The sequence below is a fragment of the Copidosoma floridanum genome, unplaced genomic scaffold (assembly GCF_036245765.1).
Source record: "Copidosoma floridanum isolate Cflo_tuat_1 unplaced genomic scaffold, Cflo_Japanese_pri ptg000019l, whole genome shotgun sequence".
NCBI lineage: Eukaryota > Metazoa > Arthropoda > Insecta > Hymenoptera > Encyrtidae > Copidosoma > Copidosoma floridanum.
Genome location: NW_028321896.1, coordinates 12,668,704 through 12,690,624, shown reverse-complemented (window position 1 = coordinate 12,690,624; position 21,921 = coordinate 12,668,704). Strand labels below are relative to the sequence as shown.

The 21,921-nt window shown below is 45.6% G+C and overlaps 1 protein-coding gene across 1 annotated transcript in view; it reads right to left on the bottom strand.

Annotated features, from left to right (window-relative positions):
* LOC106643331 (uncharacterized) overlaps window positions 1-21,921 on the bottom strand; it is a 51,907-nt gene that overhangs the window by 12,874 nt on the left and 17,112 nt on the right. The window contains exons 3-5 of the mRNA XM_089593241.1: window positions 20,614-20,887; window positions 8,079-8,240; window positions 7,703-7,779 (exon numbers count right to left, since the gene is read on the bottom strand). Coding sequence (XP_089449367.1) covers window positions 7,703-7,779; window positions 8,079-8,240; window positions 20,614-20,887 — 513 coding nt within the window. The remainder of the gene's footprint in view (window positions 1-7,702; window positions 7,780-8,078; window positions 8,241-20,613; window positions 20,888-21,921) is intronic.

Here is a 21,921-nt window from a genome sequence, read left to right as displayed (position 1 = left end):
CTCGAGAGGAGGGAAAATGATGGTTACTTTGTCGGCGAGTGCACGCGTACATTTATGTATACCGGAGCACGTAACGAGAAATCATCGTAATGGGGCATGATGAATATCATTACCGTCTCCTCCTCGCGGCTTTCAACAAAATAAAATAACAACCATATAGGAATTATTTCTCTCCTCTTTTTCCTTACTCTCATTTCCCCACCACCCCCTCCTCCCACCGTTTCATCAGCATGTACACTTGCCTTGCGCCAATACAATATACGATTTTCAACTCCTTCTCGTATATACATATGGACACCTGTACTCGAGTATTTTCCGTGTCCTATACGTATAAAGGTGTACACACACATGGTGCGTTTGAGCAGCACATATACACGGGAGTGTGTGAAAATTGAGGTGCTCTGCACGGAAGGATCGTTTCCGCGAATCGTAAAATCCTACCGGCGCTTCTCGGATTGTATAGTAAATGGTGCTTCGAAGATGATGAAGATAATGAGAGGTAATGACGATGTCGAAGAACAGAGGCGGCCGAGAGGTGTCGAGCCCCGGCTCTCGGGAACGTATATATTATTATGTACAATGACAACGGTATCGCCCATCCTTTTGTACAACATGTTACTCGCTGTTTTTTCAGTGCCCGATAACAGTGGGAAGAAAGTTTTCTAATTGAGACACCGAGCGAGCCATCGGACTTGGAAGGAAAAAAAGTGAAAAGCCTGCAGCCAAGCTCGCCGACAAAGGTACTAGATATAAAGGAGTATACGCGTCGTTTTTACTACTCGCGATGATTAAGGAACGGCTCGTCGCGGGCATCGCGCGTTTATTTAGTTTAACCCCTTTTTTTCCGGTTCGATGGGTGGTAAGTACGTGATTTCGGGCTTTCATGAAAAATGAGGGAGGCTGCCGTGTCATTTGGAAACGATTTTTTTCACGCGTCTCGCTATGACGGCGTTTTAGGCACGCGAGTGATGCGCGTGTATATATATATATGCGGAAAAAAAAAAGACTTGACGGCGATAATCGTTACCTCCGCCACGATGAAAGAGGAGGCTCTGAAAAATCCGGCGAAAGAATAATAAGCACGGGAACATCGGGATACTGTCCAAAGCGGTCGCGGGGACAGCCACATATATAGGACGGATAATCGCGATGAAAGTGCGGCAAGCGGATACTTAGTTGGGGAGTAAATGGGGGACAGAGTGATGTGCGCGGGGTTGTTTGGGCGCGAGATAAAAGGCGGAGATGGAGAAGAAGAAGAAGAAGAAGCGACGCGAGTAATGCAGCACGCACGCACGCACGCACGCAACCGAGAATAGAGCAAAGAAGAAATTAATAGCCATAAAATATGAATAGAAATTAGCAGGTTCGGGGTGGCGTGACGCGTTTGCTCGCTCATTTCCTTTTGCGCGAGAGAGCGCGTTGAAAAACAACAAAACAACGGCAACGATGACGACTGAACGGCGAATTATGTGCACCCCCCTCCCCGTCTCTTTTTCTCTCTTTCTCTCTCTCTCTCTCTATATATATACGTATATGTATGCCTACCTGCCCCGGCGCTCGAGTCTGTAATTTAGCCGGCTGCCGACGATGCACAGCGCGATCTCCTCCTCCTCTCTCTTCATCGCTTCTTTACCTCCTTTCTCATATTCGTCTCGCCTCTTCAACGTTCATATACGTATATATATATATGTATAACGTGTGCGCTGGTTGTTACGGTATTATATCCATCTCCACCCTCTCTCTTGCGCGCGGTTTCAGGTGTTGCGCGCGGTGTGAAAAGAATAAAATAAAACAGGGAGGCACGCGTGCACGTACATATACATATGTATGTGTATCGGTAATCGCTGCCTCATCCCACCCCCGCAAAAGTCCACCCGGGGCATAGCGAGCAAATCTTCAGCTCGAAAGAAAAAAAAAGGGGGGGATGGGGCGAATGATATCACATGACCCATTTCTGCGATCATTCAGATATTGGTCTTGAAGAGGATGCTATTAAAAATGGGAGCCATGCTTTATCGTTCATTCAGGCAGTATCGAATCAACATTGTCATTTCGTCCCGATTCATTTGTACGATCTTGTACGTTTTGCGGATGAAATAACTAAAAATAAGCAACGCAGTTTGTCGACAAGATACAGATCCTCCCTAAAAAAAAGATTACTTACATTATTCAATTGAACCAACCGATGCGTATAGGTATACGAATTTTTCACGCACGCTCGACGCGTGACGCGAAATTACGTACCCGTACACTTTCCGCGGTTGTAATTATCAACGCTTACTGGCACGCGAGTGATTATTCTTCGCGTTTCTTGGAACTCGGCCCTCTCTTCGTCCAAATACACAACCATCGTCCAATCGATGATGCGGTATTGGCTTTTCTCCCCTATACATAACCGCACGCAAGACATTTATTTATGCAACACGAGAAAGGCGTTAAAAATTCCGTACACTTGGAATACTTTTGCAGCGTAAAGTGAAAAAAAAAAAAAAAAAAAAAAAATTAAAAAAAAAAGTGAAAGGAAAATAAAAGACGTGCCCGCGCTCAGACCTATCATCATCGTCGTCGTCTTGGTCTCCTCGATCGTTGTCCTGCTCTCTGTTCCTCGGCGTCGTCGTCGCACGGTAGGGTATTACATACACAGGTAACACACCTATACACACCCATACCATGCATGCGGCGCGAGGTAATGATCCGGTAATGACCCCAACACACACACACACACACACACACACACCACCACCACCACAGTCGATATGTGGATGCACTGTTGGGATGCTGTATTATCATCATCATTATTATTATATTGAAGCCTCCGATTCCCTTGCTCATCCTCTTCTCCTGGGATGCTTCGACTCCCGCGGCATACGTATACATCGCACGCATGTATAGATAGGTAGCTGCTGCTGTGGCGGCGGCGGCGAACCCTTTGTTTTTGCGCTTTAAACGGCAGTTATTAGCTCTCATCTCTCCCTTTTGCCGACCCTCCCCTTTTTGCCTCCTCTTCATTCTTCTTCTTCTTCTTCTCCTTCCTCGTGTTCGTTATACATACATGTACACACGTATTACACACGTCAACTGCGCGTTTATGCGTGTACGCGTATGTATGCGCACGATAATGCATCTCTCGCTATAATGGAGCGAGCCGCCGCGAGAGCATCGGAAAGTCGAGTACGCACGTGGGGCGAGGCGTGTACAAATAGAAGAAAAGAGACAATAATAAGGTCAGATCTACGTGCACATTGTGTTCATAAATATAAATATGTATTCCGAGATTGAAAATTCCTCCGCGATGGAGATATTACCGCCTGTACGCGCGTCCCCCTTGAATGCTCGGTCTTTCATTTGTGTAAACGTTACATTATACCCGCATCCTTTTCGCGCTGAAATTTTCACCCACATGACTGCAGAGGGAGGCGAGAAAAAAAAAATCGAGGTATCGACTATAGCGAAGCGAGAAAGATGGGAGGAAGGAGAGTCGATTAGCTCACGGTGTGGTGAAAAAAGACGGAAGCCGGGGCTGCTCGCGAACGGTAGAAGAAGAAGGAGGAGGGGTGGGGGGGGGTAGCGAAAGGTGTTACATGCGCGCGAGAGAAGAAAAACAGGGACGGGGGAAGGGGGAGCATGGGAGCTGCGGAATCGCGCGCGAGGGAGAAGAAGAAAGAAAAAAAAAAAAAAAAGAGGGAGAAAAGCCAAAAGAGCGGCAGGCGGTAATGACAGGCCGCCCGCTCTCGAAGCTAATATAGATGAATGCCCTCCTCCTCCCCCTCTTTTGCCTGTATCTTTTTTGCTTCTTCTCCAGGGCCCTGCGGAGGGCTATGGCGAATAAGGAGAAGAAAAAACGACCGGCGGGGCAAAAGAGAGGCGAAAAAAAAGGGGTCAAAAAGAGACATAAAGAGAGTGGCGGGGGGGAGCCTAATGAAAAAGGAGAGCAAGAGATAGAGACCACTACCTACGTACACCTCCTCTGCTGGCGCAGCCACAGGGCACACCTATATATATTATATAGACGCGCGAGAGCCTGCAGCTCGAGGGTTAATATCGAGGGAGGAGGGGGTGAAGAAAAAGGGCCGGCGGCAGCGGGAATAAGAAGCGAGAGGGGGGAGGGGGCACATCTATCTATCAGCGCTTCGGCGCGAAGTGGGCGTTGAGCATGCGGCGCGCGTAAGTGCCGCTCTCTCATTAACTCGGGCCGCCGCCAAAGTAGTCGCGCGAATTTCTCTCCCTCGTTCTCTCCCTCGCTCTCTCTCTCGGGCTCTCGTGGCTTTGCGAGAGAGGTGAGGAAAGTGCGAGCGAGAGGTGCCTCTTCTTCGATCTGTGCGCGAGTGTTGTTTCGGTGGGAGGGAGCGACTCGAATCGATTTGAGAGAGAGGGAGAAATGCGGCCTCCTCCTTCGACCCCCCCCCCCCACTGCATCGGATACCGATGATGATGATGATCGGGAGTTACGATTTTACGACTGTAGATGATCATGAGTATAATTACACTTGAAATCCTCGCGTGAAAAAGACAGCGAGATTCGTAAGGGCCAATTGGATGTACCCCCTTGCTTACATGTACCTGTATGCAACAATGGGACGAAATCGAGCTTGGGCTCTGATGAATGGGCGCGTTGTTCGATACGATCTTGGCCAAACAAAGGGGGCTGCGTGTCGACTTTTGGAGTTTGGAGAAAATAAATTGATGAAAAAAAGAAAAGAAAAAAAAAAATAAACAGAAGGACAGGAATGACAAATTACGTTGGCCATCCTCGCTTTGTGGGCATAAGCTTTCTCTCGCGAGTGAAAAGCAGTTCTCGGCGGAGGCGCGGATGCGGGGAGGGGGTCTACGTCAAGTGGCCGGCTCATGTGCGCCCAAGAGATCCAGGATGACTCGGCGAGATTTATACCAACTCACGGGGAACGCGGTGCACGTATACTCGGATTTATATGTGTATATAACGGGGCGATGGAGGGTTCACTGCAGGTGTTGATTTGAGGTGGCACCGCGCGGGAGGGCCAAGGGGGGGTATTTTCCTTCTTTTTTTTTTTGCCTTCACTTCCAAACCCCAACCACGCCGTCGATGATGATAACAATTATGGACGCGTGGGAGAGAAAAAAAAAGTCACGCTATCGCTGGCTGGTGGATAATATAGCTGTGCGAGAGTCCGTTGGCGTAGGTGACTCGGGCATTTTAACTGTTCAGGCGTGGGTAAGAACAAGAAAAAAAAAGGGATAGCCGGCTTTCAACTATCGTTGCCATATCCCAAACTAGGCGTGTAACCTTTCGACACTTTGAAAATGTTTGGAGTATAATTTGAGTGTAACTGGTAGGGGGCATTGTGATAGATATAACTGTACGCAAAGTTAATTGCACTTTACAGTAAGACGTGTACGTACTTGAGTATATTTCGTTGTGAAAAACCGATACAAAGACTCGTGTTGAAAGGTTATCAATGGTGGTCAAATGTAATATGTACGAGCCAACGCCGGTATTACCACAAACGTTATTACGCGAAGAAAATGACTATCGATTGATTAGCGTAGGTAATTATCATGTCCCCTTTTTTTTCGTTTCGCATAATCCTCACATTTCACACTTTGCGTAACGTATAGGTATCCCCGTCTAAGCAACCAATTTAAATGTAAAGGCAAGCCAATTTTAACAACCCACGGCGCGTCGAACAATAGAATCTCAACGGCGACTTTTCCAGCGCCACTCGGATTATGTAACGCGCCGGCTTCCTGCAGTCTGAGCGCGAGGGAGAAAATTAATTTTTTTTTTCCCCCTCCTTCTCTGGAGCCATTATTTTCGAGCCTCGCGCGCGCAAAAAACCGATTGCATTCTCACGACGCTCGTTCGAGGGGAGGGGAAAAAAAACAAGGCACCACGAGCGCGAGGAAGAAAGACGTCGATGTTGTGCGCGATTCAAACGAGCCGGATCGAATGGCAGGCTACTTGGCGCACTCGGGCCCTCCGATTCGTCTTTGAAACAGAAGGAGAGAGTTTAGAGTATACAAGAGAAGAGAGGAAGGAAAAAAAAAAAAAAAAAAAAAGGAAAGAAAAGTGCGGTTGGAGACGAGGTTGAAAGAGTAGCGGCCGGTGGCAACTATGCAAAGGAACAGGGGGAAAGGTGGCGTAAAACGATATTGCGCGCATAGGTGTTTCTACATCGGCGTCTGTCTCGGTGTCGCGTTTCGCGGCTACACACCGGTCCTCATTGTGCGTTGGCTCGGCGGAGAGCCACTGTGTGTACACATACCTATACAGTTGTTCTCGTTGCGTTGCAGGGGACTGCAAAAGAATTCCTTTTTTTTTTTTTTTTTTTTTCTTTCCCTCGAGACTCGCGACGGGCATCAGATACGAGCTGCGCGTGCACGTGATATTGATTATGCCATCAAAAGGTACAGCCTGTCAGGCTCCGTGTACACGCGCATAGGTATATCCATGGGTGTGAGTACGTGCTAGCGAGGCGCGAGAAAACTCGCGAAAGTGAGATATCCGCCGCTCCGATATCGCGTGTGAAATCCTAATGCTCCGCGGCATACGGTTCGTTCGTCCACGATGATGGGCGCTCCCCGGTTTTGTTGTAGTTGGTAATTTCTTCCCCCTTTTTTTTTTCAGCCCGTCGTTGTCGTTGCTGCTGAACTTTTGCCACGTACCACCCGAAAGTGCATTTCTTTCGGGCCCGACTATCGACGCGATCGTTATTGCTTTTCACCCCCCCCCCCTTCCTTTTTTCTTCTTCCTCCAGCGTCGTAATTCACGTTTTAACTACTCTATTCGCAAGCTAATTTAATAAGCTAATTATGTACATTATATATTATTACGCGTGTACGAGCGAAGTAATAATAATAATAAAAAAAATCCTAATCTCAATATCGCAATATTTTTATCCTCGCGTGTACTGCGGCATGTATACACGTAATAAAACAAGCATTATGTAAATAATGATGAAAAGGAAGCTCCAAGAGCAAAGGAGAGAGGGCAAAAACGCGCTAAAAAAATTAAAAAAATAAAAATACGAGTGCTAATTACCAGCGTTACCGTGCGTTACATGTACATACACTACGAGAAGATTGGCCGCAAAAACGAAATGAATATATAGCTAGTACAGACACATGCACTTTCGGTGAAACATCTGCGCGGGCTGTGACAATACGAAAAAAGAAACAGTCGGCAAAACCGCTCGACAAATTTCCCGGCACATGCGAACATCCAATGAAACAAAAACTCCCCTTATAAGGTACGTAATTATTATAATACACCAACTTCTAAGCATTTTGGTACAATAAAATACCGCTTCTCTTTCTCGGTCGCTGGTGTCTTTCAACCCCATCGTTGCGCGGATAGAGAGGGACGAGGAGGAGCGGCAACTGCAGGTGCACGACGGATAAGCCGAGCTACTGCCGTGAGTTTGCTTCGCTGATCATTTAGCGAACGTTGTACCAACAACTTTGGCGCGGCGGAGCGATTTAATCTCGCATAATTTAGTGGACACCTCGAGATCGGCAATGCGCTACTTATACACGTTTTATTTGTGCGTAACGAGATTATACATATACATGTGTACACTCGCACACATTTCTTTCTTTTTCCCTCTTGAAACGACCCGTTATCGGGAGCCACGTATAGGTACTTACAGTGGGTTGTTACATGTATATATTATATTGGTACAAGAAGTGTATACGGAACAGTGGTGTTTTTAAGGCTGAAACTTACCGGTCAAAGTCCGTTAGCCGCGAGGAGTCCCGAAAACCTTTGGCGAACGGGTTGCTGTCGATTTTCAACTTCGTTATCTGAAACATTGATTCGACACAATGGCATTTTAATGGCTTCCTTCGACCGACTAGCTTTCGAGATCCATCATCTCGAAATTATGAATATTAATGACTCGAAGAGCTGCCCGATCATACAATCGAGATAATACGTCATATCTCTCGTGTCTTGTGACGTATATGGGTATGTGTAACTTGTTGAAAATTTAACGAAACGCTCGAATCGAATGGAATATAGTAACGGTGTAGTAACAACGTTGATGATGATGATAATAATAATAATGTTAATAATAATAAAAATATGTAGGTAAAACACTGACCAGCTGGTTTTGGTAAGCGGTGACGGCGGTGAAAATGGCCTCGGGAAATATGAAGGTCTTGTGCTCCTCCTTCTCGAGATCGGTAATCGGGGCGTTTCCGTTGTTCCTGCACCTAACCAAGTGTATCCTCGGCTGGTAACGATGCATCGAATTAAGTATAATCTGCAAAAATACAGAAACGAGACGACCAAGTGATTATTACGTCCGAATATCGGAGCTAAGAACAAAGAAGAAAAAAAAAAAAAAAAAAACAATCTAAATCGACGCGAGTTCCAGGAAAGAGCGTCCTCGCATCATCATCGATTTACATGAGAATTTCGTTGCGTCGCTTTCTCGTTATTTTACCTATACATACACCCAAGTTAATATGTGTATGTGTGCTTCCGGGATTCGACAGTAATGTGCAACGAGAGCAGCAAAATACGAGCATATACGAGCTTGCCGTTTTATTTGTATACTCTTGGTACGTTCGTCGACGCGCCGAGTTTGTAAATTGACGTGTAATAATCACGGGAAAATGAAACGAGGCGACTTATCGAGAAATCCTCGTTTCTTCCCTTCCACCTCGGTTGTTTTAATGACAAATACGTTCAACTCGAGTGATGCGAATTTCAGGAATCTCAACGAGGTCTGCTGATATTATATTATTTTTTTAACGCGCGAACCCCGTGATTTTGTGTACGTACACAATTTTAATGACGAAGCACAAAAACGAGGACTCGGTGTCTTTCTCGACGTCGTTTTTATTGGTAAGTGACATCGCAATTAAATTCGATGTAATGAAAACAATAAATAAAATAATCGGCACGTATACGTATCGCTTCCACGTAAACTCGTCACGTGTTATTCAAGCAAAATGGTTTCTTCTTTTTTTTTGTCTCGTAAAATTAAAATTATTTAAAATACAAAACAACGGCGATGGGACCAGCCATGAAAAAGTTCGATGGTACTGGTATGGCGCAACAATAACCGATCTCGGTACACTATCTTCGGAGGTGCGAACGAGGTATGAGAGATCTTCCATTACACTCGACGACGACGACTACAGGTCGGTGATACCGCTCTTATTTCTTGTTTATTTTCACACCAATGGCACACGAAGAGAGTACTATACAGATATGCACTAACGGAGAAGGGACAAAAAAAAAGATTGGCATCTATTTACCTATACCTCGCTTGTAAGTCTGGCGACTCTCCCATTCGAGTTTCATGGTCATAAGTGCCAGCGCGCACCGCAAAGACCGAATCATTCGGTGTATATATATCGCGTGTGCAGGATAACTCTCTCCTTATTACAACGATAATTGGGTTGCAGCCGCTTTTCAGACTCGAGGAAATTTTTTTTTTTTCCCCCCCCCCGGGGAAATTCCGAAGAGGCGACGAAGAGCGTAATTACACGTGTTTATACCGAAGGCGGAGGAAGAGAGATAAGCTGGTTTCTCCCTCTTTTCACGCGAGCGATACTGCTATCGCGTCGATTTGTTCAGATGAGAAAAAGATAGGAATAAAAAAAAGGGAAAATAGCACGGGTTATTGCGCTTCGCTATCCCCGACGATTTCTCGCGTTGACTTTTATCCGAGTGTATACGATAAAATGCATAGAGATACAGAACTTGAGACCCGCAACTATAATGACCACGTGTAGAACAGTTTTTACAATTTTTCTCTCATCTAAATGTAATGTGATCCATTTGTTTTATCAATATAACAATACTTGAAGTATATGGACATTCTTTATCGTAAATAATTTTAAAAAGCATTAATACATATATATATATATTTTTTTTTTAACCACTTTTTTTTGGCAAGAGCAATCCTATAGGTGCAACTGCTCGATGCAGTATGAAAATTCATACTAAGTGCGGAAAGCCCAATTGCTCCATTTTCAACGTGTTAGCGAAACAACGAGTAATCGATGCGGGTTCCATCGCTAATGGTTCTCTCAATGTGCGAACGAAAAAAAGGGGGGTGGCGGACGAGTATATACGTAATAGCCAAGGAGGAGAAAAGAGAAAAAGAAGGAGGAGGTGGAACACATCATAAAATCATTTTGGACAGAAATCGTCGGTATTTCACCTCCTCCTCTCTTTTGCTCTCTTAATAATTTCGTAATAACACCTTCCTGTCCGCGGCGTAACTCCTCGACGACTCTCGCTCGCGCCTTTAAATAATCCTCCCGGCCGGTCGTTCGCGCGCGCGCAACCGCTTACGGGCTATAATTAGAAAATTTCGGGTTGCGCTCTCTCGGGCAAAATCGCTAAACCGTTTCTTCTCTCCCCCGGACCCCGTACACCTCTCGCGCAGGTACAACACTTTTCGCACGAAATGCACGCCGCATGCGTTTTTAAAGAACTGCTTCCTCGACGAAATTAAAAGGAGAAAAAAAAAAAAAAAAATTATACTTTGCACGCGAGAAAGGGAGCAGAGTATACACGGTAAGAAATCGCTCCTTTCCACGCGATATGATGTGTGCACTCGTCGGCGATGCATTGCGTACATTATATATACGTATGCGTATGTACAAGCAGCAGCTCGCTCTATGACGCGTGCAGCGAGTGTATATGCATTAATAATATACGTATATGATATACAAGCGTGTGCAGGTGCCTCCGGATCGTCACGAAGGAACAAGAGAGAAAAAGAGCATCAGCCAGCCGGCTTTGAAGATCTATGATAAACCTGTCCGTAGGTACATGTACCCTATAGCGCGGATAACTCATTCCCGCCTTCCTCTCTCTTTGTCTCTAAAAATACCTACGACGCAAAGAGGAGCCTCTCGTATACAAGTATTATTCTTCTGTGTGGAATGTTTTGTATGATTTTCACCTTGTGAAAATTCATGTGTGGTTTCCCCGGTAGACCGACCGAGAGCAGATCTCTCCGTTCCCCTCGTCGTCTCCTCTTTTGCTTTTTGTACCCACTTAGCCACCGATGATGTGACCTTTTTTTTCCTCTCCCTCCACGAGACTCGTGTAGTATACAGATGGCACCAGATACAGAATGTGCGATGGGACCGCTCGATTATTCACTAATCGACCGACGACTCCCAATATATATATACTGCAGTCCCAGGAAGCTGCGCCGAAAGCCCTCGCGATTTGCTGGCTTTTCGATATACCCACATTGTATCGCACACGCGGGCAATATGAACGAACGGTATACATGAACTACCGATTAAGTATATGTGTGCATTTATCGTCGCGCTTCGAGGAATAAGAAAAAACGAAAGAAACTCGTGTTGCTTCACGAGCAAGAGAAGCAATTAGACCGCGCGCGCCCAAGTACCATATTATACGTGCACAAGGATAAAATTGTAACACATTTTTTCTGTTTCTTTTTTTTTTTTCGTTTTTTTTTCCCCCTGCGAAACACACGCCGAGTGATAAACTGATAGCTCGAAGGAACATAGCCATATTATATACAGGTACGTACAGGGTAAAAAAAAAAAAAGGTAAACGTCTGACCGACCGATGTACCCGTTAAACATACACTTGTCGCGCGCGCTTCGAATGCCATAATTACACGCTAATCGCCGCGCGTGGAAATGGGTCGCGTTTCTATCGTTTTTCCATCTCTTTCGAGTAACGATCAATACCTACTTACAAATTAACAGTTTTTTTTTTTTTTCTCTTTTTCCCTGAGAGCAAAAAACACACAAATTGCGATATGAAACAATACATCATCCATACCCAGTCCTCATTTCATCCAGTCACACCTCGCAGAGCTTCTTTTCTCTCTGCCTATATACATCCATATAGTAAAAATATGCACGCATGTATATATTTATCGTATGCACACGCAGATGAGTTGATAATGTACCGCGCTACTGCTTGCACCCGCATACAGAAAGCGAAAGAGAGTGCGAGAGAGCCCGATTTGCATGTGGCGATTTATCAAACAACGCGCCAGCCATGTAATACACGCTGATAGCAGCATTAAGCCGCCGTTTATACCACGGCTGTGGCTCACTTTTTTTTTTTTTTTTTTTTTTTTTTTTTTTTTTTTTTTTCTCTTCGCTCAGCGTTGTTACAACATAGTACAGGTGCGTGCATGTATTAAAATATAGCCGGCGGTAAAACAGCCGCGCGGGACGTTCGAAATTTCGCGGCTCGCTTTTCTTCGATGTGTTTTTACGTCTGTTATAATATGCACGCGGAAACAATATAGGTACATATAATATCTGGTACAGGTGTGTATGTCTCTATACTCTGCAATGCCCACCTTCGTTTTGACACCCTTTTTTCGTACGTGCGTATATTATGTCCTATACACACGTGCACGAGCTCTCGGCACAAAAGCACGCAACTATATATGTATATATTAGAGCGTTTACGCTCGTTAATCGGTGCGCGGCGCAATAATAATCACGCCGATTACGCAATGCGCGTTTATGTATATGAGTATAAGGCAGGCGCACGGAGCGAGCCGAGCTTACTAATAATCGAGACTCGAGCACGAACACGGGGATTATTAGCGTTTTTTGCTGTCCCGCTTATTTTTCGTTCTCGATCGGTCGAGGTGACGAGTTCTTGGGATACCCGCTTGTGAGTTTATTTTCTTTCTCTCTCTCTCTCTCGGGTGTGTGTATTTTTTTCCTTCCTCCGTCTATACTTTTCCTACCTCTCTGATTGACGGATCGTTGATCGAGTGCTCGATTACCCGCGAACGGTAGTTCATGTTTTTTTTTTTTTTTTTTTTTTTTTTCTATCCGTCGATGGATACAATCTTGTCTGTAAGTGTATGTGTACGTATGTAAATGCGTTAGAGAGTCGAGTTCCTGCGGAGGATGGCTGCTGGTTTTGTAAATAGGTCGACGGTCCGGCTACTGGGCAAACAGACGCACGACTCTACGGAGCTACACGAGAGAGATGATTCAACTCCGTACCGAGATAGTTATATACCTATACGTATAAACTCTCTATGTGGCGTGTACCAACAACGACGCAGCAACATCTGGTGTAACTTTCTCGGAAGTAATGTATAGGTACACTTGTGTATTTTTTTTACATGAGTACAGAGTATACTTTTCAATGAATTCGATAAAGGATTCACGCGCAGGTTATTGGGTACAAAGTGATCGACGCGGCTCGCGATATCCCAATTACCATACGTGTGAAATATTTACGAAAAGAGCGAGGAATGGAAACAAACGACCTCTCCTTTGGGTCTCCGTATGAATGAAAAAACAAAATAAATAAATACAATGATGATGATGATGCGAGTCGAGATATTATAGTGCAAACAGGCGCGGGTCGACCGAGAGAAATCCGGAAATTTATCATCATCGTCGTGGATTATTTCCACTCTTTGGAAAACAACGATCGGCCCTCCCTAAAAATAAATAACGACTCCCTCGCAAAAAGCGCGTCGTCGTAGCTGCATTACACACGAGCTGTTATTTACCGCGGAGGGAGGGAGGGGAGCACTTATCGATAGTGCCTTCGATCGGACCACGACGACGGCCGCATATAATATTCTAATATCGAGGAGATTCGCTGGATTACCCGAGACGCGCACTGCGAAATTGAAATTCGCGCTGCACACTCGAGCACTCGCCATACGTATAATGCTGATGCTTGAAACGCAATCTGGAAAAAAAATTATCTTGTTTATATCGCGGACGAAGGTCTTATACGTTTTCACTGCAGGCCGATGTGTTTTACGAGAATTTTAGCAGGTCGTTTGGAGGAGCGCACACTTATGGAAGAAAAAAAAAAAAAAAAAAAAAAAAAAAAACGGAGGCGGAGGAGAGCGTGAAATGTAAAGTCGCTGGACGACGATTCTTAAATTATGTAAATGCGCGAGCGCGCCCGGGGGGGAGTTGGTCTCTCTATTTTAATCCTTGAAAATGATGTAGAAAAAGAAAAAGAAAAAAAAGATACACGCGAGAGAGAACCGGACACTTATCACTCGTCGTCGCCGCAGTCATCTTGCCAAGGCACGCATAATATAAGCGACCGTTGAAAGCCAATGTCGGTGTGCCACAGGGGAGCGTTGAAACGCTGCTCTCTTGATTTTTTTCCTTCCAAGATATCTTAACGACGTGTGTTTGACGATAACGGACCGGGGAAGACGAGGCGTTTCCGCGCGGAGCTGCCACCACAAACCCGGAAACGGGCTTCTCGCTTCGGAAATTTATTCATTTATTTGCGTTTCAAGCTTGCACGCGGCAGCGTACGCGAGCACACGAACCTGCGTCGCGCAACACTTAAAATCACATATACCAAAAAAAAAAAAAAAAAAAAAAAAAAGATTCTTTCGTCCTATAAACACAAGTTAGTGTATACCTACGGGCGAGCAGAGGCGAGCTCGGTGATTTTGTATAATTTATAGCGCTTATTTTATTTTTTCCTCTACGATCACCATCGAAGAAGTATACATCAGCTGAATGGATTCAAAGCGATATTTTGAATTTCAAAGATGTTTTTTTTTTTTCCCCTCTAATAGGACGTGTAGTGGCAAGAGTGTGAATGATGAAATTTTCATTGATTGGAAAAACATAAGTAGTCGTCGTCGCCGTCTTATTTGTAACGTGTGGGTCGAAAGTATACATACATATACATAAACGAACACGTTTCGCCAGAGGCGACTAACAGAGAGAGAGGTATCGTCGATTCGTCGAGATTTACTTAACGCGTTTCCGGTTTTAAAGCGGCCGATAAAAATGATTTTAACACTCGAGAGCGGGAGGGAGAGACGGGATCTTTGGGCCAAACGACGGATTATTTATGCTCCACCGGGTGCGTGTGTGCCCATATACACGTGTGTCTACAAAACGGAGAAAGGGGGACCCAAAAAAAAAAAAAAAAAAAAAAAACGTGTATACGCATTCCCGTTTTCATAACTGTCCACACCACCCATTCATTGACAAGTTCCTCTCATTAATACACCAGTACGTACATATATAATAATATCCATCTACAGCACGTCTGATATGTTATATACTTTACGTGCACGTCCACTTGGAGCGAAATGATACCCGATGAAAAAGAAATCAGCACCCGATCGATCCAAAAATATTGCAAAGGAGAGCCATTGTGAGCAAAAGAGCCGGCCAACCCATCTAGCGCTTTTCTCATGTGGTTCACAAGCAATTCAACATAATATCACACTCACGCTCGTACACATGTATAGGTACTGTAGATCGTGAGAACGCGGTTCGCGATACCCTGCAACTTATATATACGTGTGCATAAATATAATATACCCTATAGGTTACAAAACTCTCGTTACGGAACGAGGAACGGCTACATGTATGTGAATACGTGGTCCCCCGTGCAGCTAATTTCGTTAAGTCACCGAGCGTAACTCGACTCTGCTCCTTTTCTCTCTTCCCTTTCCGCGTGGCGCGCATTGTTCGAGCCGAGGGAGAGAGGCGCGAAAACAGAGGAAACGATGCGTCGGATGGAAACTGTACACATATATATATACAACCTGCAACGAAACGCCCCGCTGATTGGGCTTTTTCCGCGACTCCGTTTCCTCGATGCGCCTTTCATCGCGGGTCTCACTGTGCTCGGATACATAATACCATTGCGTCCAAAAATAAGTGAACATCGATCCACCATGTACCACATCGCGCGTGAAATAATCCACGGGAATATTCGTACGAAACGCGCGTGTACGTGCACATGGGTATAATTGATTTTCACGGGGCGAGCTCGCGTATATATATATACACGTAACACGTATACATCGCACCTCTGCAGGTGAACCGAGCGAGCCTCTCTCTTTTTCCTTCTTCAACCGCGGCGGACCACCGGTACAGCAGCATCGGTTTCAAGCACACGCGCATTATGTATATCTACTAACCGGCAGTAGCCTCGCCACGGGGGTCTCTCTTATAATATCGCGATAGTGGTCGACGCTCGCATCAGGAATGTGCTTTCCTCCCTCTCTCTCTCTCTCCATCTCTTGCTCACTGACTCTAAAAAGCAAAAGACAGACGAGGAAAACTTGACTGCTTCTGGAGTTGCGTATGTGTGATGGCCACTTGTTTCGTCTTCAAAGACTCCCCCCCCCCCTCGGGGCCAGAACTACTCGGTGTATGTTTGAGAACAAGTTAATGGGTATCCATCGATCGCGCGCGTGAGATGGATCTCGTTTTTTCTTTCCACGGGAGCGAAAGAATTTTCCTATACCATTAAAAACAAAAAACAAAAAAGGATACGCAATCGGATGTAGAAAGTTGATCCCGATCACAGAGAGTACAACATGTACATATCAGCAACTTGACGTTGCGCCGGTCTTGTAATCGTACAGCATCGGTACGAGCGATTGACCTGTCGCTCATTTTTCTCTGCATTTCCGTGGGTGTACCGCATTACTGATCTATCCCGGACGCGATTGTCCCGAAACTACTGAGACTCGGTGAAGTTCGGGACTATATCTAACCATGTTTCCGTAACTCTTGCACGAACCGATGGTTACCAATTTGGTATACTTATATGCTGTGGAGCTCGGTATCAATGGGCCAATTTTCTACTGCGCCCATTACTATCTATAAGCGATTTCATGAAAAAAAAAAAAAAAAAAAAAAAAAAATGTATAAAACACTAGGAACTACAGTAATCCCAAAGTCTTTTTATATACATACCGGTGAGATAGTTGTATACCTACAAATGTAGATTGTGAGAATTCCTCAAATCACACCAGCTACCACATATTATATATGTATATACCAAGTGTAACCTGCACACGCAAACGACCCTTTCATCGGAAGCTATTAATTTCTCCTCTCCCTCCCTCTCTTTCTTATATTCTCCCGTATACGAAAACGCGGGCCTCGATAATTTATCCTCGCCCATACACGCGCGCGCGCACATACACAGACGCGGAATGTTTTGTCACTCGCGATCCAAAGTGTTAAATTTTTAAATAATGTCCACACGTCCCTTCGCCCCCAAGAGGGGCTCTCACGAGCGCAGTTAAATCAAAACGCAAACGAGCTGCGCCGCGATGTATTTTTAATTCCTCCGCGTTCCGGCGACCACGACGACGACGATTCTAAATCTCTTTGCGAATAAATAGCCCTGCACTTAAAAATAACGCACAGATGCAGCGCCGATGATATATAAATCCCTGGCACCTATACACGAGAGCCAAAGAAAGAAAAAGAGCCCCCCGCCCCCCCCCCCTCGAGTATATATATTATACAGTAGACGACACGTTTCTCACGTAAGTCTGCTTATCGCGATAGCCACACGAGTGCACGGCCAGCCTACCTACCGCATCATCTCTCGCGTAACGCGGTTGCCATCGACCCAGCACTGATTGCACGCCAGTTTTATATATGTATATGTATATACACACGACGCTTGGAAAAACAAGACAACCCTCCCGCACTGTACCTCCACTCGCATAGATATACAGAGAAACGACAAGTCTGCCCCCTATACTACCACCAACATGGCCATTGCGTATATGGATATAATATGGGAGTGCTTATACGGGATCATTTGGATACCTATGCAGTAGGCAGGCTTACAACACATACAATATAATTATACGTGCGTGTAGGTATATACATATATATGTATATTTTATGGGTGCGAAGGAACACGCATGTAGGCGTGGGCCTTGACGTCATCAGCATGACAAAGGGCCCCCCCGCCCGGGGGGGCAAGCGTACGCCTATATGTATGTATACTTATATATACCCTGTATGCTCCGGGCGCGCGGACGGGCAGGGGCCCATTCAATTTATTGGCTTATTACGAGGAGATAGGCACGCTCTTTCGCGAGTTGTTGCTTCTGCTCCCGCGACACCGTGTATACATAGGTATATGTGTACACTTATACCACAAGTATAGGTATACTTACCTTGGGTGTGCGAGTATAAATGCATATAGGTTGTGAGAGACCTACCGGATCGGCTTAGCGTGAACACCTTTGCTCCCTGGAGGCCCTCCCCCCCTCTCTATCTCTCTCTCGCGAGAGCGTTTACATACGCGAACGGGTATATAAACGTACCTGTATACTTTTCTCTCGTAAAGTCGACGTTATATCGCGCGCCCCTCCCACCTCCTCTCCGTCCAACTCCTTATATTGGGATTCCAAAAGGTCACCTGACTCTCGCGATATATATAGTCACTTGGGGGAAAAATAACACAGGCCTTGTAGGGGCAATCATATTTTTATTTTTCTTACAAAATTCTCCCGTTCCCGACTATACACATAGGAAAACAAGCGGGATTTTGGTAAGGTTAAATGTGCGTTTTCGCACTTTCAAAGAAAAGTTTTAAGCTGCAAAAGACTAATTGAGTTGGAAAAAAATAGTCAAGGTATTTTTATCTCCTCAAAAATATGTTATTGAAAGGCTTTTATCGTATTACAATCGTTGAATGTGTAAAAAAAATAAAAACATAATTGCACCAACAAGGCCTGTGTTATTTTTCCCCCAAGTGACTATATACATAAATCGCGAGAGTCAGGTGACCTTTTGGAATCCCAATACCTCCTACATCGCGATAAGCCGTTTTTTCCGTTTTTTTTTTTTTTTTTTTTTTTTACGACTGGTCTGAGTTGAGCACGAGAGCCCCGGAGGCAAGAAGAAGAGACTCATTGTCATTTTAATTGTCGTTAAGTTGGCGCGGCAGTAAACTCCCGGAAATTACAGGCGTCACTGTACGCTATACACGCGCGTGGTTATACATACCTGTAAAGGTGTACCCACTTGTTTAATGGACGATTATCGCACGCGAAGCGCGAATAATCATAATTGGAAATACGTGTGAGGCGTCTATACATATAGATATACACGAAACAGGGTGTGTATGTACGTACATACATTTTTTTTATTGCCTCCAGTGAACACCGCCATCTTATACATGCTGTGTCGTTGAAAGTTTGAAATTTTTCCTACTTATTGTTGTCTCTATGTATAAAGTGGCAGTTCATCTGTTACAATCTTGTTTTTTTTTTAATTCTAAATCGTCGTCGTTTATCTAAAAGTATAGGCAAACATATGCATACGTATACAATACTATGGTATAATCAGTTCACTGACCACCGGCGACTATAAGCTTATCACTCGCGTTAAATCAAAGTAGCAAAGAAATGATGTATGGAAACGACATTGTAATGGCACTGTAACCGGCGTTTTCTCGCTTGTGATATATTTATAATAGAGGCACGAGAGCGCTTTTTCGTTCCTCCATCTCCCATGTGTTTAAGTTTAAGTAAGTGCACGAACATATTGCTTAGTCATCGGTCCAGTTTAGTAGTTTAGCTCGTGCGGTAAGTCTCGCCTGTATCTGTTTCATTCTTTCATTAGCATCAGGTGGAAATTGATGCGTGCACACCCTCGCAATTGCCTTATTCTTCTTTTTTTTTTTTTTTTTTTTTTTTGTCAATCAAAAGAGAAAACGACCTCCAACGTCTCCTCAATGCTTTTTGTTCACCTTCCTCGTTTCATTAAAAAAAAAAAAAGAAGTAGTCCACGCGTTCCTCGAACGCGTCCCGTGACAAAATTAAACGGAAAGACATCAGGAACTGTACCGGGAAAAAAAAGAACCTAACCGGCAATCAGAGCACAATAACCAACGGGGCACAATAATGGCCTCTGGAGCTCCCCTCAATGGAGGAAGGCCAAGCATCGATCCCACATGCATATATACACACCTATGTACGACCCTTGGCACCTACAACAGCACGTCAACCGTATATACACGGCTCGTGCCGCGGCGAGCGTTTAATACCCGTCACGTGGAACTACCGACTCTCTTCTTCGCGTGAGCCACAACGGCACGACAAAAAAAGGATGGAAAAGGACGAAACACGCGCGTTTTCCGTGGCCTTCCCGGTCTAATTCTGCAGTTGTCATTGCACGGCCAGGGGGAGGTAGTTAGTGATCTTCGTAGCAGGAAAAAAAAAAAAAAAAGAGTCTACACTCGATCGGTCGGTCGGTCACAAGAACCTTGGGTACGCGTGGCCGCGCAACGGGACACCAGCCTTGGGCCGAAAGTGTGCAACGTGTATATAACGCAGGAGGGCTTCCACGCGCGCCCGCGTTTTGCGGCATCGGACGAAAGAATGCGCGTTGTTTTCCTTCTTTGTTTCTTCCGTACGGGTGTCCTTGTCCTCGCGGGCCTGACCTAGCCGGAATCCAGGACCCGATTTTCGGAAAAGTGTGTCACAGGCACGCCCAAGGCTCCCCAAAAAAAAAGCTCGAGTTTCAAGCTGATGACGCACAGGAAAGAGAAAAACCAATTTTTCAACGCTCCTACACCCCATCCTGGCTCCCATGGAACTCTATTAGGGAGTGACTCGGCGGAAATTAACGAGCGCGAGGAGTAGGAGCTATTGTACTTTCCTCAAAATCTAATACGATCAGCTTGCACCGCACTTAAAAAAAATCGACAGCCAATATTCAAAAACAAACACCCGCGAGCTCCCAAACAGATGTATATATATTTATATAGTCGCAGTGCACTCCGCGGCGTGTATATCTGATGCTTTTTCGAGACTCACGCTGATACGTCATCGGCAAATGAAAGGAAAAAAAAAGAAAAAGAAAGAGGCGTACACAACATACCTGTCCCTGCTTGTCCATCTCGTTGTTGGTGAGCTTGACCTTCTCGAAGGAGACGACTTGCTTCCTGAGCTGTTCGCCCTTGAAGGGCGAGTCGGGGTGCACGTAGAGCCTCGCCGGCGCCGGCGGGTCGGCCTTGCCGGCCACGAGCCACGAGCTCTTGTGGTAGGCGTACCGGTAGCGCTTGTTGTCCACCGGCACAATGTCCATCAGCACCGCGTACTGGCTGTCGTTCTTTAGGCCGCTGAACGACACCCGACACGTCGGGAACATCCGCCTGCCAAATCATATCGTTATCTTTACTTTTTGTTTTTTCTTCACAAATATATATAGGTGTACAGTATTTATATATAATTATAAAAGGTGTTTGGTGTTCGTTTGTTCGCGACCTACTTCCGATCGAGGGTACGAAAATTGACTGTTCCGCTGGATGCGACCGGAGCGGAGGGATTTGTTAAATTTGGCAGTATGAGCACGACAAACCCGACAGCCCAAGGTATATATATATATATATTATAAAGTAAAATTACGAGTAACGCCCTAATATAGTAGCTATTGTGTATCCAAGGCTGAAAGAAGGGGCGAATCGGTAGGGAAATTTCGAGGTTACCACGAGCCATTGTCAAGAAGGAGCCTCCCCCTGTAGCGATGGAGCAAAGGGCCAGGCACCCGTGCGACGAGCAGCGCCGCGTGTGCCCGGGCAAGTGCAACCCGATGAACCGACAGATCTGCAAGTCGTGCGAGGCCAAAGTTGACGAGTGTCGACGCCCGACAACCACCCCGGCGGCCCTCACTCCCGAAGACCTGAGCTTCGTCGAGCGACTGCGAAAGCGCCTGGACAGCCAAAAACGCGGCCGCGGCGAGTCCCTGTTGGTCCGCAAGCTCTTGGCCTTTGGCCTTTTTTTCTTCGTGCACGGGCTGATAGGCGCCCTCGTGTGGAACAACCGGCACTACCAGACCTTCCTCGCGACCCAGTTCTGCGGCTTCATCGTCATCATGTTCTGGGACGACGGGTGGTCCCTGTGACGAGTATTACCTCGTATTCTCTCCCCCCCCCCACCCTTCCGTGTGTGTACGCGAGACTTTGGCTTCGCCAGCCATCCCCAACTCCAAATGCACCTTTTGTCACATCCTCATCGGAGTTGAACCGTTTATTTTTTTTCCACACCCCCCCCCTCTTCCCCCATTCTAAAGGGAGGCCACGCCGCGTCTCGTCGAACGTATAAATCTAGCACAGCGCACCAATGCGGGCGATTAATTGTCGGCGAATCCATCGGTCGATCACGGAATATGACGAATCGGGTGCACGAT